The sequence below is a fragment of the Scomber japonicus genome, chromosome 11, assembly GCF_027409825.1.
Source record: "Scomber japonicus isolate fScoJap1 chromosome 11, fScoJap1.pri, whole genome shotgun sequence".
NCBI lineage: Eukaryota > Metazoa > Chordata > Actinopteri > Scombriformes > Scombridae > Scomber > Scomber japonicus.
Genome location: NC_070588.1, coordinates 2,769,629 through 2,787,001, shown reverse-complemented (window position 1 = coordinate 2,787,001; position 17,373 = coordinate 2,769,629). Strand labels below are relative to the sequence as shown.

At 42.8% G+C, this 17,373-nt stretch overlaps 1 protein-coding gene across 1 annotated transcript; it reads right to left on the bottom strand.

Annotated features, from left to right (window-relative positions):
- Nucleotides 1-2,283: 2,283 nt before the first annotated feature.
- LOC128368308 (arginine and glutamate-rich protein 1-like) lies at nt 2,284-15,635 on the bottom strand. The gene is made up of 2 exons (XM_053329099.1): nt 15,025-15,635; nt 2,284-2,653 (listed from the first exon to the last, which is right to left on the bottom strand). Exons 1-2 carry the CDS (start codon nt 15,435-15,437, stop codon nt 2,284-2,286), a joined length of 783 nt encoding a protein of 260 aa, XP_053185074.1. The 5' UTR covers nt 15,438-15,635.
- Between the last annotated feature and the right edge of the window lie 1,738 nt (nt 15,636-17,373).

The following is a 17,373-nucleotide window of genomic DNA, read 5'->3' as shown; positions in this document are numbered from 1 at the left end:
AGAGGGGGAGAGAAAGAGAGAGTGAGAGAGAGAGAGAGGGGGAGAGAAAGAGAGGTGGAGATGTCCGTCAGTGTGTGTCCCAGAGCAGATCTAATGAAAACAGGCTCAAAACAAGGAGGTTAAAAAAAAGAAGGAGGGGAAAGAGGAAGAGGAGGAGGAAGAGGAAGAGGAGGAGTAAAAAAAAGGAGGAGGAGGGGGGGGGGGTAACCTGTACCTGTACCTGTGAATTCAACATTATTACATTTTTACTAAAACACACACTTTACTGGAGAGGAGCTTTAAAAGTTGAGGGAGAGGGGGAGGGGGTTTTTTTTTAAAGGAAGAGAGGAAGAGTGGCAGCGACAGAGCATAAGGCAGGAAGAGGAGGAAGAGGAAGAGGAGGAGGAAGAGGAAGAGGCAAAAAAGGAGGCGCTCGTACTACAGTTCTCACCTATTAGTGTGGAGACGGTGGGTCGCTCCCCTGTGAGAGTGAGGGTCACTAAGCTTTAGCTGCTCCACTCATTCACAATACATTAGTACTGTAGTGTCAATAAGGGAGATGGGGGGGGGGGGGCAGGGGAGTGATAATAAAGGGGGGGGGGGGTCTGCCTTAACCTCTAATAAAAGAAAAGTTCATTAAAGGGTGTTTAGCCTCTTCAAAGTAAAAGGTTGGACAATGTGAAGATGTGTACGATTGAAATTAAAGAAATTAAGACTTCAAAATAAAAGGGGGAGGGGGGGCAATAATAAGGGGGGAGGGTCTGCCTTAAACTCTAATAAAAGAAAAGTTTATTTAAGAGCTTCTTCAAAGTAAAAGATTGGACAATGTGAAGATGTGTAAGATTGAAATTAAAGAAATAAAGAAATTTCAAAATAAAAGTGGGGGTGAGAGGAGGAGGAGGGGCGATAATAAGGGAGAGGGGGGGGGGGGGTCTGCCTTAACCTCTACTAACAGAAAAGTTCATTTAAGGGTGTTTAGCCTCTTCAAAGTAAAAGGTTGGACAATGTGAAGATGTGTAAGATTGAAATTAAAGAAATAAAAAGACTTCAAAATAAAAGGGGGAGGGGGGGTGAGAGGAGGAGGAGGGGGGGTGATAATAAGGGGGGGGTCTGCCTTAAACTCTAATAAAAGAAAAGTTTATTTAAGAGCTTCTTCAAAGTAAAAGGTTGGACAATGTGAAGATGTGTAAGATTGAAATTAAAGAAATAAAAAGATTTCAAAATAAAAGCGTGGGGGGGGGGTCACTGATGGGACAGACGGTGACTGTAGGAACAGAAGTGTCATGTTGAGTTTGAGAGGAGAGCTTCTTTATTTACACACACACATAAATATATAAAAATATAAAAATATATAAAAACTGAGATAAATTACAATTATTTCAAAATAAAAGTGAACCGGTGGCAAAAAAAAAAAAGAAAGTCAGTTGTTGGGGTTTTTTTTAAGTTAACGTCGCCATGGTAACACTCTCACCTGCAAGTTAGTAAGTATAAAACAGGTGATATTTGCAGATATATAATTATATATATATGTTTTTTTTAAAGGAGCTGGACTTCTCCTTGTTCCCAAATTGTTGATATATATGAATATATTTTTATATTCAGGGGTTAAAAAATGTCCAAATTAACTTTAACACAGCTGCTCTAATGTTTTAATCTTAATTAGGACTTTTTATTTAGAGTTATTTGATTGATTGAGAGTCAAATTAGCATTAAATCTGAGTATATAATTATAAATATATAAGTTTTAAGGAGCTTTTAAATAACATAGACCCCAAATTATTAGCATATAGTAACACAAATGTCCAAATTAAGGTTTAAATTTAATTAGGAGTGATTTTATAACTCAGATATTAAACTTCAAAGAGAGTTATATAAGTTTAAAGACTCTTAATTTGCCTTTTTAAGCTTTTTAAATTAACCTCCAGGTGCTGACTCCGCCCCCTTTCTGCTGTGACACGTGTACCATGGCTCGGTTACTGTTCATCTGAAAGGTAAATAAGGACAGTAAGGGGGGGGTGGGGGGGGGGGGGGGAAGGGGGGGGGAAGGGAAGGGGGGGTCCTTCCACCTTCACCACCCCCACATGCCCCCCCCCCCCCCTTGACCAAAAAGGCACCAGTCAAGCTTAGCAGACTGGGAGGGAGGCGAGGAGGGGTTTTTTTTGGGGGTGAGGTGGACAGGAAGTAGGGGGGAGGGGTCGGTGGTGGTGGTGGGGGGGGGGGGGTATGGGGGGGAGGTCCTTCCACCTTCACCACCCCCACATGCCCCCCCCCAAACATTTTTTTTTAGAAAGGCACCAGTCAAGCTTAGCAGACTGGGAGGGAGACGAGGACAGGTGAGGAGGGTTTTTTTTTTTGGGGTGAGGTGGACAGGAAGTAGGGGACAGGAAGTAGGGGGGGGGGGGGGGTGGGTCGGGGGGGGGGTCTGCGTTCCAAACGACCGAGCGTTACCTCTCTGGCTTTCTGTGCCGCCAGCTCTGCCTGCCGCTGCCTCTCCAGCTCCTCCAGCAGCTGCCGCTCCATGATGCGTTTGGCCTCCTCGACGCGCCGCAGCACCTCGCGCTCGATCTCGTCTTTCCGCTTCTCCAGCTCCTCCTCCACGCGCTTCGCCACCAGCTCCTCCACCCGCCGCGCCGTCTCCTCCTCGATCAGCTTCTCCTCGATCTCCTGCTGGCGTCTACCAGAAAGGAAAGAAAAGAAAGAAAGGGAATCAGAACCAGAACTAAACTTAGGGGCCAAACGATTTTTAATAATAAGGAGATAGCACTCGATAAGAAAAGATTTTATTTTGAAAGCTCAGACAGGAAGCCACCGCAGCACCGTTAGTTTCCTTTGTGTCGTCCTCACGGGTCAAATTGACCCTGTCTTGTTTTGATTGTTCCTTCCTTCCTCTCTTCCTCCCTTCCTTCCTCCTTCTTTCTCTCCTCCCCCCACCTTCCTTCTTTCCTCTGTCCTTCCTTCCTTCCTTCTTCCCTCCCTTTTTCTTTTCTCCTCCCACAATCCTTCCTTCTTTCCTTCCTCCTACCTCCCTCCCTCCTTTCCTTCCGTTCTTCTCTCCTTCCCTTACTTCCTACCTACCTACCTTTCCTTTCTTCCTTCCCTCCCTCCCTCTTTCTTTCCTCCCCCACCTCCCTTCCTCGTCATTCTTTCCTCCCTCCTTCCTTCTTTCCTTCGTCCTACCTTTTTCCTTCTATCGTCTGTCTTTACTTTTTCCTTCCTTCCTTTCTATCTTTCCTTCTTTTCCAAATTGTGCCAGACAATGCACTTTATTTGAAAAGCTTAAGACAGGAAGCCACCACAGCAGCTCCATTAGTTTAACAGAAGCTATAAAACACACAGTGAAATGTTTTTAACCGTAAATAAAGACAATGCTGACTAATTATTAAAAACCAGGAAGTGGTGTGTGAACTATCGCCATGGTAACCCCCGCTCAGCTCTAATATCTCTCCGCACATTTCCTGCTGAAAGAAATCAGAACCAGAACTAAACTATATTAGGGCTGGGCCGACTTTTAGAAACTCTAATCGACTCAATCTTGCTTCCTTTTTTCCTCCCTTCCTTCCTCCCTTTTTCTTTCCTCCCCCCACCTTCCTTCTTTCCTTTCTCCTCCCTCCTTCCTTCCTTCGTCCTTCCATTTTCCTTCCCTTACTTCCCTTCCTTTTCCCTCCCTCATTTCCTTCTTTGCCTCCTTTCTTCCTCCCCTCTCTTCCTTCCTCCCTCCCTCCCTCTTTCTCTCTTTCTTTCCTTCCCCCACCTTACTTCCTTCCTCTGTCCTCCTTTCTTTCCTTCCTTCCGTTCTTCCCTCCTGTCCTTCTTCCTTCCCTCTTTCTCTCTTTCCTTCCTCACTTCCTCTGTCATCCTTTCCTTCCCTCCTTCTTTTCCTTTCTCCTCCCTTCCTTCTTCCCTTCATCCTACCTTTTTCCTTCTATCCTCTGTCTTTCCTTTTTCATTCCTTCCTTCCTTCCCTCCCTCCTTCGCTTCCTTCCAACCTTTCTTTCCTTCTTTTCCAAATTGTGTCAGACAATACACTTTATTTTGAAAAGCTCAGAACCAGAACTAAACGGTATTGTGTCTCCTCTCTCCTAATCGTGATCACATGTGGCGTCTCTGCTCTTAAATGTCGTCTTCTCGGTCGTGTTACCACGGCAGCGCCGACCGCACGGCCGTAATATCGCTGGTCACTGCGGTCGCTCCCCAACCGAGTGGAAGACCTCGATGTTTAACAGCAAATTTGTCTCCGAGACTGAACTGATTGGTTCAATATGCGAGTTACACACACACACACACACACACACACACACACACACACACACACACACACACACACACACACACACACACACACACACACACACACACACACACACACACACGACACTGGAGAGAAATCTTCACTGTATTAACCCTCCTGTTGTCCTCGGGTCAAGGAAGGAAGGAAGGGAGTAAAGAGGGAGGGAGGAAAAGAGGAAGGAAGTAAGGAGAGGAGGAAGGAAGGGAGGAAAGGAGTAAGGAGGGAGGGAGGAAGGAAGGAAGGAAGGAGGTGAAGAAGGAAGGGAGGAAGGAAGGAATGGAGTAAGGAGGGAGGGAGGAAAAGTGGAAGGAAATAAGGAGAGAACGAAGGGAGTAAAAGAGGAAGGAAGTAAGGAGGTGAGGAAAAAAGGAAGGAAGGGAAGGAAGGCAGGGAGGAAAGAAGAAAGGAAGGAAGAATAGGGGGTGAGGAAAAAAGGTAGGAAGGAAAGGAGGAAGGAAGGAAGGAAGAAATGATGAAGGGAGGAAGAAGACAGGAAAGGAAGGAAGGAAGGAAGGAAAGAAGGAAGGAAGGAGGTGAGGAAAGAAGGAAGGAAGGGAAGGAAGGCAGGGAGGATAGAAGAAAAGAAGGAAGGAAAGGAGTAAGGGAGGAAAAGAGGATGGAAGGACAGGAGGAAGGAAGGAAGGGAGGGAGGAAAGAAGAAAGGAAGGAATGGTGAAGGGATGAAGAAGACAGGAAAGGAAGGAAGGAAGGAAGGAAAGAAGGAAGGAGGTGAGGAAAGAAGGAAGGAAGGGAAGGAAGGCAGGGAGGATAGAAGAAAGGAAGGAAGGAAAGGAGTAAGGGAGGAAAAGAGGATGGAAGGACAGGAGGAAAGAAGAAAGCAAGGAATGATGAAGGGATGAAGAAGGAAGGAAAGGAAGGAAGGAGGTGAGGAAAGAAGGAAAGGAGGAAGGAAGGAAGGAATGATGAAGGGATGAAGAAGGAAGGAAAGGAAGGAAGGAGGTGAGGAAAGAAGGAAGGAAATAGGGCTGGGCGATATATCGAGTATACTCGATGTATCGCGGCTTGTTCTCTGTGGGATGTAGAAAATGACTATATCGTGAATATTCGAGTATACATTCAATTTACACGCAGTTTGTTTTTAGTCGCTGCCCGTTGAACTACAGGTTTTTCTCACTCTCTCATCTCTCCGCACAGAGAGATAAAACAAGCGCACCTAGTTACGTACATCACATTCTGTTGTGCGTGCAACGTCATATGCCCGGTAGCATGTAGCAGCAGTAGCAGCGATCTCAGGTCGCGGGAGCAGCAGGTGATATGGACAAGTGGAGGAGGGAGATTAATTCCCTAAAAAACAGTTCAGGATCCATCATCTGGCGGTGGTTTGGGTACAAGAGGGAGGACGTTGAACAACAAACCGTAATATGTAAAGTATGTCATAAAAGCGTCACCACAAAAGCTGGTAGTACAACAATATCACCATGTGTGCTTGAAACTCTGCAAGAGCACATCTCCGGCCAGTGACATACTAAAGAAAGTGCCGAAGCAACCAGCATTGACGCAACTGAGTCTAGCGTCTTCTTTTTCCAGAACAGCAATACGACTAAAATAGTCAAAAACAGACGGAGATAACGTCCGCAGTAACACACCACACAGAGAAAGACATGGCCCCAGTGAGTGTGGTTAAAAGCCCGGATTCAGAAAGATCATCGACACACTTGATATAATCAACCTAGCAGAGACAGCTCTACCTTTATATCCTAGTGGCATTATGCACAAAATGTGCACTTTTATTTAGTGTTGTTTGAAATGTTTAATAGTGACATGATGCAGAAAAAGGCACTTTATTGTATTCATTTGTTTAAATATTGTACTGGCATTATGTAAAAAAAGTGCACTTTAATTTAGTGTTGTTTTGAAATGTCATCTCAGTGACACCCTGCGCAAAAGTGCATATTTTTCTTTTAAAATATCTTTGTGGCATTATGCACAAAATGTGCACTTTAATTTAGTGTTATTTTGATATGTCATATTAGTTACATCATGCATAAAAGACACTTTATTTGTTTTGAAATGACATGTTTGTGCCACTGCTTAATAACTCTTTAATAAATACAGTTTTGATTAATTTGTTTAGTTGTGATTTACGCTTTTGGCATGAATGTTTAAAATCAGCATATATTAATGTAGTATGAACAATGTTTAACGTAGAAACGTAGAATCATCATACTGGCATGATTGTATGCATCAAAGTGTTAATTCAAGGCTAAGGCAAAATATCGAGATATATATCGTGTATCGTGAAACGGCTTAAAAATATCGGGATATTAGTAAAAGGCCATATCGCCCAGCCCTAGAAGGAAAGAAGGAAAATCTTCTGAACTTGCTGCGTTTTAGAAGATTAATAACAAAAATTCAAGTCGATAAATCTCTGAATCAAATTTTCCCTCCACTCCTCAAAATTAGTTTCTGTTTTCTTATCAGTGCAACAAATTTAAAAAGAGAAGAAGAAGAGAAGAGTATTATTCAGATTATTTAAACCCATACTACATTTAAGGTTAAACTCCTTTTAGTGCCTTTATCATGACTGCAGAGCTCAGTCCAGGTAATCAGATTCCAGGTAATCAGATTACTCCATTCAGGCAGATGGGCGTCACCTGTCTTCCTGTTTACATGCCGCCCAAATGTTCCTTTATACTCACCCACTGCACTCTGACTCCCAACAGGAAGCCATTAAGTATTTGGGGAAGCGAGTATATAGTCACATGGCTTCTGGCACCGCTTGTAAACACACAACACAACCCCCCCCCACCCCCCCCCCCCCACCTCGCCTCCTCCGCCTCCTCGTCTTTCCTCCTTCTTCCACCTTGGATTCGATTTCAAATTTCAACCCTCGTCAGCCACTTTTAGGGAACATGAGACCCTTCCTCCAGCCCCCCCCCCCCCTCCGCCCGAGTGCTTCCTTATCTAACAGTGTCTTCATATTTACATTTGTATGGCTGGTTAAGTGGCCCTGTGGCTACTACTCAAACCCCCCCCCCCCACCAAAAAAAAAGAGGGAGCCACACTCACTCAGGAAGCCAGGTGTTTTGGGATTCAGATTCTCAGGTGTCTACTGGCCTCTGACCTTTCACAATAAGAGCGTTGCACATCTGATGACATAAAACAAGCTTTGGGATTGTAGTTCAGATACTCAGGTGTCTCCTGGCCTCTGAGCGTTGAAGTCTGACATAAAACTGACCTTTCACAATAAGAGCGTTGCACGTCGGACATAAAACAAGCTTTGGGATTGTAGTTCAGATTCTCAGGTGTCTGCTGGCCTCTGACCTTTCACAATAAGAGCGTTGCATGTCTGACACAAAACTGACCTTTCACAATAAGAGCGTTGCACGTCTGACATAAAACAAGCTTTGGGATTGTAGTTCAGATTCTCAGGTTCCTGCTGGCCTCTCACCTTTCACAATAAGAGCATTGCACATCTGACATAAAGCAAGCTTTGGGATTGTAGTTCAGATTCTCAGGTGTCTGCTGGCCTCTGACCTTTCACAATAAGAGCGTTGCATATGTGACATAAAGCAAGCTTTGGGATTGTAGTTCAGATTCTCAGGTGTCTGCTGGCCTCTGACCTTTCACAATAAGAGCGTTGCATGTCTGATGACAAAACAAGCTTTGGGATTGTAGTTCAGATTCTCAGGTGTCTGCTGGCCTCTGACCTTTCACAATAAGAGCGTTGCATGTCTGATGACAAAACAAGCTTTGGGATTGTAGTTCAGATTCTCAGGTGTCTACTGGCCTCTGACCTTTCACAATAAGAGCGTTGCACATCGGACATAAAGCAAGCTTTGGGATTGTAGTTCAGATTCTCAGGTGTCTACTGGCCTCTGACCTTTCACAATAAGAGCGTTGCACGTCTGACATAAAACAAGCTTTGGGATTGTAGTTCAGATTCTCAGGTTCCTGCTGGCCTCTGACCTTTCACAATAAGAGCGTTGCACGTCTGATGACATAAAACAAGCTTTGGGATTGTAGTTTAGATTCTCAGATGTCTGCTGGCCTCTAACCTTTCACAATAAGAGCGTTGCACGTCGGACATAAAGCAAGCTTTGGGATTGTAGTTCAGATACTCAGGTGTCTCCTGGCCTCTGAGCGTTGAAGTCTGACATAAAACTGACCTTTCACAATAAGAGCGTTGCACGTCTGACATAAAACAAGCTTTGGGATTGTAGTTCAGATTCTCAGGTTCCTGCTGGCCTCTGACCTTTCACAATAAGAGCGTTGCATATGTGACAGAAAGCAAGCTTTGGGATTGTAGTTCAGATTCTCAGGTTCCTGCTGGCCTCTGACCTTTCACAATAAGAGCGTTGCATGTCTGATGACAAAACAAGCTTTGGGATTGTAGTTCAGATTCTCAGGTGTCTGCTGGCCTCTGACCTTTCACAATAAGAGCGTTGAATGTCTGACATAAAGCAAGCTTTGGGATTGTAGTTCAGATTCTCAGGTGTCTGCTGGCCTCTGACCTTTCACAATAAGAGCGTTGCACATCTGACATAAAGCAAGCTTTGGGATTGTAGTTTAGATTCTCAGGTGTCTGATGGCTTCTGACCTTTCACAATAAGAGCGTTGCACGTCTGACATAAAGCAAGCTTTGGGATTGTAGTTTAGATTCTCAGGTGTCTGCTGGCCTCTGAACTTTCACAATAAAAGCGTTACACGTCGGACATAAAGCAAGCTTTGGGATTGTAGTTTAGATTCTCAGGTGTCTACTGGCCTCTGACCTTTCACCTTTCACAATAAGAGCGTTGCACGTCTGACATAAAGCAAGCTGTCGGCAGGGTCGTGGTGACAACTCAAGTGGTTTAAAATGTAAAGAGTTGTGACATCAATCAGAGATTTACGGCTGTTAAAAAGTCACATTTATCTTTTAATATTAGCAGAAGCACAATACTAAAAGGTTAATTCATTAAACTTGTCTTATTGGATGCTAATAGTATGTTTTATTCCATGTGAGACGGCTTCCAAATATTATTTATACATAGATTTATTCACTTTTTTTATTAATTAATGTTAAATATCTCTTAAATATGTGATGGAAAACTAAAACTAAATTGCTTATTTATGGCATTAAATTGTTTTAATGAGGCTGTAATTAACAAATATTTGATAGATATTTATTTAATCTGGCTTTTAATTTGTGTCATTTTAACTTTTTACTAATTATCTTATTTATTTGCTGTTTTATTATATTTTTCTTTTTGAGCTACATCCCTTGTATGAAAGCTGCCCTACAAAATAAAAGTTCATCATTATTCTTGCACACTTATAGTATGTTTTGCTCTTCATGAGGCTGCTTTAAACACAGATTTAAACATTTAAATTAACTTTTTTTATCACTTAAATGTCAAATATCTCTTAAATATATGATGGAAAACCACTAAACTTGCTTATTTATGGTATTAAAATTGTTTTAATGAGGCTGTAACTAATAAATATTTGATATGTGGGCTCTGTGAAGATTTTTAAACCACAGTTAAACATATTTATTTAATCTGGCTTTTAATTTGTGTCATTTTAACTGATTTTTTACTAATTATTTTACTAATTATTTTACTTATTTGCTGTTTTATTGTATTTTTATTATTGAGCTACATCCCTTGCATGAAAGCTGCCCTTCAAAATAAAGTTCATCATTATTCTAGCTCCACATGAGACTGCTTTACACACTTAAATTAACTTTTATTTATCATTTAATATCAAATATCTACTAAACTTGCTTATTTATAGTATGAAAAGTGTTTTCTGAGGGTTTAAAGTTGCTCAACGATGACTTTCCCTATCAAACCTGGCCTCAGTCCCGTTACCAATCCTTTAATATCGAACACCTGCTGATCCCAAATCCCCGAGATCCCAGTCTGACGTTCATATTTAAACAGCAGCAGAATAAACTGAGAGGACAGACGAAGCTTCCTCCCTTCCTTCCTTCCTTCTGTCCTTCCTCCCTTTTTCTCTCTTTCTTTCCTCCCCGCACCTTCCTCCCTTCCTCTGTCCTTCTTTCCTTCCTCCGTCCCTCTTTCTTTCTTTCCTCCCTTCCAGTCCTTCTTTCCTTCCTCCTCCCTCCTTCCGTCCTTCTGTCTTTCTTCCTTCCTCCCTCCATCCCTCTCTCTTTCTCTTTCTTTCCTCCCACCTTCCTCCCTTCCTTTCTTTCCTCCCTTCCTGTCCTTCTTTCCTTCCTCCCTTCCTTCCTCCCTCCCTCCCTCCCTCCCTCCTTCCTTCCTTCATCCATCCTTCCTCCCTCCCTCCCTCCCTTCTTTCCTTCCTTCCGTTCTCCCTCCTTTCCTACCTTTCTTCCCTCCTTTCCTACCTTTCTTTTCTACTTTCCTACCTTTCTTTCCTTCTCCCTTCTTTTAGTATTTGGGAAGCGTGTATATAGTCACATGGCTTCTGCCCCCACCCCCCCTTCTGACTTTAACGAGCTACCTCATTTTAATACTGGAGTTATTTTACTGCCTTAACTTCCTTATGCATCTTCTACTGGAGCTTCATGCAGCCGCTCAGTTCAGCCTCTGACTATTAACAGGCCGTTTTTAGCTCCTGTCGCTTTAAGGCCCCATCATATATCTTCTTAGCAACCAAAGCTGAGTCAATCCTGATGAAGAGAAGCCAAGTCTGTCTGTCTTGACTGTTCCTTCCTCCATTCCTACCTTCTTTCCTTCCCTCCTCCCTTCCGTCTGTCCTTCCTCCATTCCTACCTTCTTTCCTTTCCTTTCTCCCTTCCGTCTGTCCTTCTTTCCTCCCTCCCTCCCTACCTTCTTTCCTTCCCCCTTCCTTCCTCCCTTCCTTCATCCATTCCTACCTTCCCTCCCTCCTTCCGTCCGTCCGTCCTTCTTTCTTTCCTTCCCTCTTCTTCCGTCTGTCCTTTCCTTCCTCCCTCCCTTCCTCCTTTCCTATCCTTCCTTCCTTGACTTGAGGACAACAGGAGGGTTAAAAATGTATTTTTCTCCCTGGAACCGATTTTAGAGGCACTATTTTGGCCAAGTGTTATATTTTTATCTTACAGCACTGAGAAGTCAGAGCACTTTCCTTATTATTTAAGGAAATTATATATTGGTTAATCTATTGAACTATTCATTACATTAAGTCAAGTATATTAAAACATTTCAATTCATTCTGTAGCTGTAAACTATAAAAAAAATACTGTACAGGTTTATCATCTCTAGAAGTGTCTGATTCAACGTGCTTGATTTTTAAGATAAAGGAAAAGAAAATTGCAATTATTGATTATATCGAATCGTGACTAAAGCATATCGTCCCTCCCTTCCTGTCAGCTGAGGATCTTTTATTTTGAAATGTGTCCTGATCTGCCCCAAACACTGAGAGCCATACAGGATGAGCCCGTCCATCTCTAATGTCAACGCTCGCTATATATATATGCAGCACTGAATACCAGGGAGCTACACTGACAGCGTTAACACATTTAGGTGGATTATTATTATTATTATTAGGGATGTCCCGATCCAGCTTTTTGCACTTCCGATTCGATACCGATATTGTAGCTTTTAGCATCGGCCGATACCGATACGGGCCGATCCAAGCATGTATTAAAGATTAAAGATATTTACTTATTTTGTCACAAAACCTGAGTAGAAAATAGTCAAATTACAACACACACACTAACTTTAAATTCTTAGTGGGACATGCACAGACAAGTGGGATGCTGGACAGGTCGCTAGGTGTGCTGAAAAACACGGACCGGATTTGGGGGGAAAAGCTGAAAAAAACTGGAATGGATTACCAACATCGGTGCACTGAAAAAACACGGACCGGAGTTTTGAAAACATTCCTTCCCCCTTCCTTCTGTCCTTCTTTCTTTCCTCCCTCCCTTCCTCCATTCCTACCTTCTTTCCTTTCCTTCTTCCCTTCCGTCTGTCCTTCTTTCCATTCTTTCCCCCTTCCTTCTGTCCTTCTTTCTTTCACTCCCTTCCTTCCTTTCTTTTCCCCCTTCCTTCTGTCCTTTCTTTCACTCCCTTCCTTCCTTCCTTCCTTCCTTTCCCCCTTCCTTCCGTCCTCCTTTCTTTCACTCCCTTCCTTCGTCTGACTTTCTGATTTGTGACGTCATAAATAGTTTGGAGGCTGATCCTGGTTCCTTTCCCTTCCTTCTGTCCTTCTTTCCTTTCCTTCCCCCTTCCTTCTGTCCTTCTTCCCTTCCGTCTGTCCTTCTTTCCTCCCTCCCTTCCTCCATTCCTACCTTCTTTCCTTTCCTTCCGTCTGTCCTTCTTTCCATTCCTTCCCCCTTCCTTCTGTCCTTCTTACTTTCACTCCCTTCATTCGTCTGACTTTATGATGTGTGACGTCATAAATAGTTTGGAGGCTGATCCTGGTTCCTTTCCCTTCCTTCTGTCCTTTCTTTCCTTCCCTCCTTCCTTCCCTTCCGTCTGTCCTTCTTTCCTTTCCTTCCCCCTTCCGTCTGTCCTTCTTTCCTTTCCTTTCCCCTTCCTTCTGTCCTTCTTTCTTTCACTCCTTTCCTTCCTTTCTCCCTTCCTCCCTTCCATCTGTCCTTCTTTCCTCCCTCCCTACCTTCTTTCCTTTCCTTCCATCTGTCCTTCTTTCCTTTCCTTCCCCCTTCCGTCTGTCCTTCTTTCTTTCACTCCCTTCCTTCGTCTGACTTTATGATTTGTGACGTCATAAATACTTTGGAGGCTGATCCTGCTCTAATACTCAACATGCTTTAAACTTTAAGCCTGCAGGGAACAAACACTGAGGATGAACTCATTCTGGGTCGAGCAATTAAACTTCTAAAATATAATATATGTGGATAATGAAGGGGGGGAAGAAGTAGGTGACATTTTAAAAGTTATAAAGTAGTAATTATACTTTTTAGTGTGACCAAAACACATAAAACTGTCTTAACCCTCCTGTTGTGTTCGAGTCAAGGAAGGAAGGGAGGAAGAAGTAAAGGAGGGAGGAAGGAGGGGAGTAAAGGAAAGAAGGCAGGGAGAAAGGAAGGAAGAAGAGAGAGAGGAAGGAACAACAGAAGGAAGAAAGGGGGATGGAGGAAGGAAGGAAGGGAGGGAAGGAGGAAAGGAAATAAGGAAGGGAGGAAGGAAGGAAGGACGGAGGAAAGAAGGAAGGAAGGTAGGGGGAGGAAGGACGGAAGGAAGGAAGAAAGGGGGATGGAGGAAGGAAGGAAGGAAGGAAGGGAGGGAGGGAGGAAAGGAAATAAGGAAGGGAGGAAGGACGGAGGAAAGAAGTAAGTAAGGAAGGAAGGTAGGAGGGAGGGAGGAAAGAAGGAAAGAAGAAAGGGGGATGGAGGAAGGAAGGAAGGAAGAGAGGGAGGAAAGGAAAGGAAATAAGGAAGGGAGGAAAGAAGGTCGGAGGAAAGAAGTAAGTAAGGAAGGAAGGTAGGAGGGAGGGAGGGAGGAAAGAAGGAAAGAAGAAAGGGGGATAGAGGAAGGAAAGAAGGAAGGGAAGAAAAAAAGAAGAAGGAAAGAGAGAAGGAGAGAGGAAGGACAGATGGAATGAAGGAAGGAAGGAAGGAAGGAAAGAAGGAACAGTCAAAACAGACGGGGTCAATTTGACCCGGGAGGACGACAGGAAGGTTAATAAATGTCTAGAGGGGAATCTTTAAAGACACAAACACTTCAGTATGTTGAATATCGAACCAGGATTTGCTTTAAAACTCATCATGATGTCATAAATCATGTTTGTAGGTCCGCCTCTTAACTCTTACACACTGTTTAAATCAAATTTGACCCATTTTAACATTTGAAACCAACTAAAAAACCACATTAATTACCATTTTTTTAAGCTTGAACTTTTATAACTTTACCTAGAGTTGCCTAAAATGGACAAAAATGGAAATATTCAGGTGTTAAAGGTTCAATCATGAAGCCTAACATTCAAATATGGTTGCATCCTACATTTAAAATCAATTAATAGAAATTAGAGATAATTATGTTCTCATTTTAGATAACATAAGATCATATTATAATGTTTATAGTGTTAGTATTTAATAATAAGTTGTATCTACTGGTGCATGCTGCATGTTTAAGACAGGTGAGCTATGAGATAAAAATAACTTTAAATTCAAAATTTGGAGTCTGATAACAACATATTAATTGCATCTCTTAACGCTTAAACAGGTAAGAGTAGAACATGCACTTTATATTTACTTTGATGTTAGTAGTTATCTCATTTTGCACCAATAATTTCAACATATTTGTGTATATTCTGGGACTTAATGAGTTGTATCTCCTTGTGCATGCTGCATGTTTAAAGGGTTAAAATACAAAAACTGGCTCTTAATATCACTTTCACTTGTCTGCACATTTATAATAAAACTCTAAAAACATGCAGGAACTCATTTGCACCAATAATCTAAATATATCTGTGCATATTTAGGTATTTTATGAGTTGTAACTACTGGTGCATGCTGCATGCTGCATGGTTAAGGGGTTAAAATACAAAAACTGGCTCTTAATATCACTTTCACTTGTTTGCACATTTATATTACTCTAAAAAAGCAGCATAAACATTAAAAACCTGCAGGAACTCATTTGCACCAATAATCTAAATATATCTGAGCATATTTTGGTATTTTATGAGTTGTATCTACTGGTGCATGCTGCATGTTTAAGCCTCTTAATTGAGTTCAACCATGAGATGTGACCCAGTTAGACAGGTGAGCTGCACCGGGCTGCTGCTGCTGCTGATGATGATAATGATGATGATGATGAAGGTGAGGCCCTGCTGCAGAGCCACTTAGCTTAGCACAGTTAGCTTAGCATTGTACACCAAACACTCACATCTTCCTCTGCCTCTCCATCTCCAGCTTCCTCTCCTCCTCCTCCTTCCTCTGTTTCTCGTCCAGCGCGTTTCTCTTGCTCAGCGTGCGGCCGAAGATGTCGATCCTCTCCGGCGGCGAGGCAGCTCTTTCTCTGCGGGACGAGGCCGCCGCCATGATGGTTGTACCCCCGCCGCCGCAGCCGCCGCCGGTGGAGCAGCCGGTGCTACTACAACCGGTGGCGGTGCACGACCTGGAGCGGGACCGGGACTCCCTGCATCGTCGGTGGTTCCTCTTGGCCTCCCTGGACTTTGAACGCTTCTTGGACCTCTCTCTGTCTCTGGAGCGGGAACGAGAGCGGCTCCTTTTCTTGCTGTGTTTGCTGCTTTTGGAGTGTTTGGAGCGAGATGAGCTGCGGCTGCGGGATCGGCCCATGCTAGCCTTTTAACTTTCAACTCCTTTTTTATAGCCGTTAGAGGATCGATATGTAAAATCCAACCCCGTCCGCTCCTCTACTGACTTGTTGTTGGTGGCGACGGAGTGGAAACGGCAGCTTCAGTGGTTGTTTTTAAGTAGAATTAGTCATTAGAGAAAAAGTGGTTGTTGTGTTGTCCTACTAACTCGCTGGGAAGAAAGATGGCGGGTGTGTGTCGAGGTTCTAGGTTTCCCAGCGTGCATTGCGAGGATTCGGAGTTTTCCGGCAGGACTTCGGGATTGGTCGGCAGGACTTCGGGGATTGGTCGGCAGGACTTCGGGATTGGTCGGCAGGACTTCGGGGATTGGTCGGCAGGACTTCGGGATTTTCCGGCAGTCTTCGGGATTGGCCGATCGGAATCCGACATGCATCCGACAAAACAAACCAGTTCTGGAAGAAAAGAAGCATTCAGGCAGTTTATTAAATAGAAACAGGGGCGATTTTAGGCCCTAATTTTTTTTTCTCAGCGACTCTAAAAATTAAATAATACATAATAATACTAATAATAATAAAATTAAATATTATTGTATTTTTATTGTAATTTTTAAAAAATACTTGCAGGGCATTGTATGTCAAATTCTCATTAGGAGCTGAGCCCCTCTAAAAAAAACTCTTTAAATACTTACTAATAAATATCCTTCAACGGTGTATTACGGCCATATATGTAAAAAATTAAAAAATAAAATAAAATACTGACCTGGAGAAGGAACTGAAAGTAATAATATTATACTTGAAATACTGATATTGTACAGTAGTTTACATTACACACACACACACTTTACAAAATGCACTTTTTAATATACACTTATGTACAATATCAGTATTTCAAGTATATTATTACTTTCAGTTCTTTAAAATCTCAGTATCAGACTCAGGTATATTATCATCCAGTATTGCTCTTGTACATAATGTTACTTTTTTTTTTTACTACTATTGTTTTTTATTCCTTGTGTAATAATAACTCATTATTTATTGTTCTTTAGTCTTTTTATTTATTGATGTTCTTCCTATTTTTACTGTCTACTTGCTGCTTCGATAGTTTAAATTTCCCTACGATGAGACTAATAAAGGAATATCTGATCTTACATTATCTTAGTTCATATGTGGAGCCAAACCAACAATAAACTGATCTACTATCAAGTATTGTGTGTTTATCTAAAGACTGATATATATAATAGACCTATTAGCCAATCCACTTCCATTATAAAAACTATTGAAACACATCATTCATCCCTGAAGTAGATGGTTACTGTGGTTAGTGTAGAGAAATGACTCCAAGGACTCATAGCAGCGGTCACACTTTCAGTCTCTGGAGAGCAGTTCTGTGTGAGGTGGACGCTACTGAGCATGTGCGGGAATGTGAGCAGTTCTGTGTGAGGCGGACGCTACTGAGCATGTGCAGGAATGTGAGTAGTTCTGTGTGAGGCGGACGCTACTGAGCATGTGCAGGAATGTGAGTAGTTCTGTGTGAGGCGGACGCTACTGAGCATGTGCAGGAATGTGAGTAGTTCTGTGTGAGGCGGACGCTACTGAGCATGTGCAGGAATGTCATCTGTCCTTCTTTCCTTCCTCCCTTTCTTACTTCTGTCCTTCTTTGTTTCCTTCCCTCCGTCCTTCCTTCCTTCCTTGTCTTCTTTCCTTCTTTGTTTCCTTCCCTCCGTCCTTCCTTCCTTCCATCTTCTCTTCATCTTCTTTTCCTTTCTTCCTTTCCTTTCTTGTCTTCTTTTCCTTTCTTCCTTTCCTTCCTAATCCCTTTTTCTTCCTTCCTTCCGTCCTTCCTTCCTTACTTCATACCTTCCTTTTGTCTTTCCATCCCTCCTTTCTTTCCTTCCTATCACTTTTCCCTTCTTTCCTTCCTTCCTTCCTTCCTTCCATCTTTTATTGGTCCGGCCCACA

Bases quoted from the DNA above. Each gene is read 5' to 3' on its own strand.
- LOC128368308 (XM_053329099.1), bottom strand. From the start codon at position 15,437: ATGGGCCGATCCCGCAGCCGCAGCTCATCTCGCTCCAAACACTCCAAA. The intron at 2,654-15,024 runs GTGAGTGTTTGG...CCTTTCTGGTAG, and splicing joins ATGGAGAGGCAGAGGAAGAT to ACGCCAGCAGGAGATCGAGG.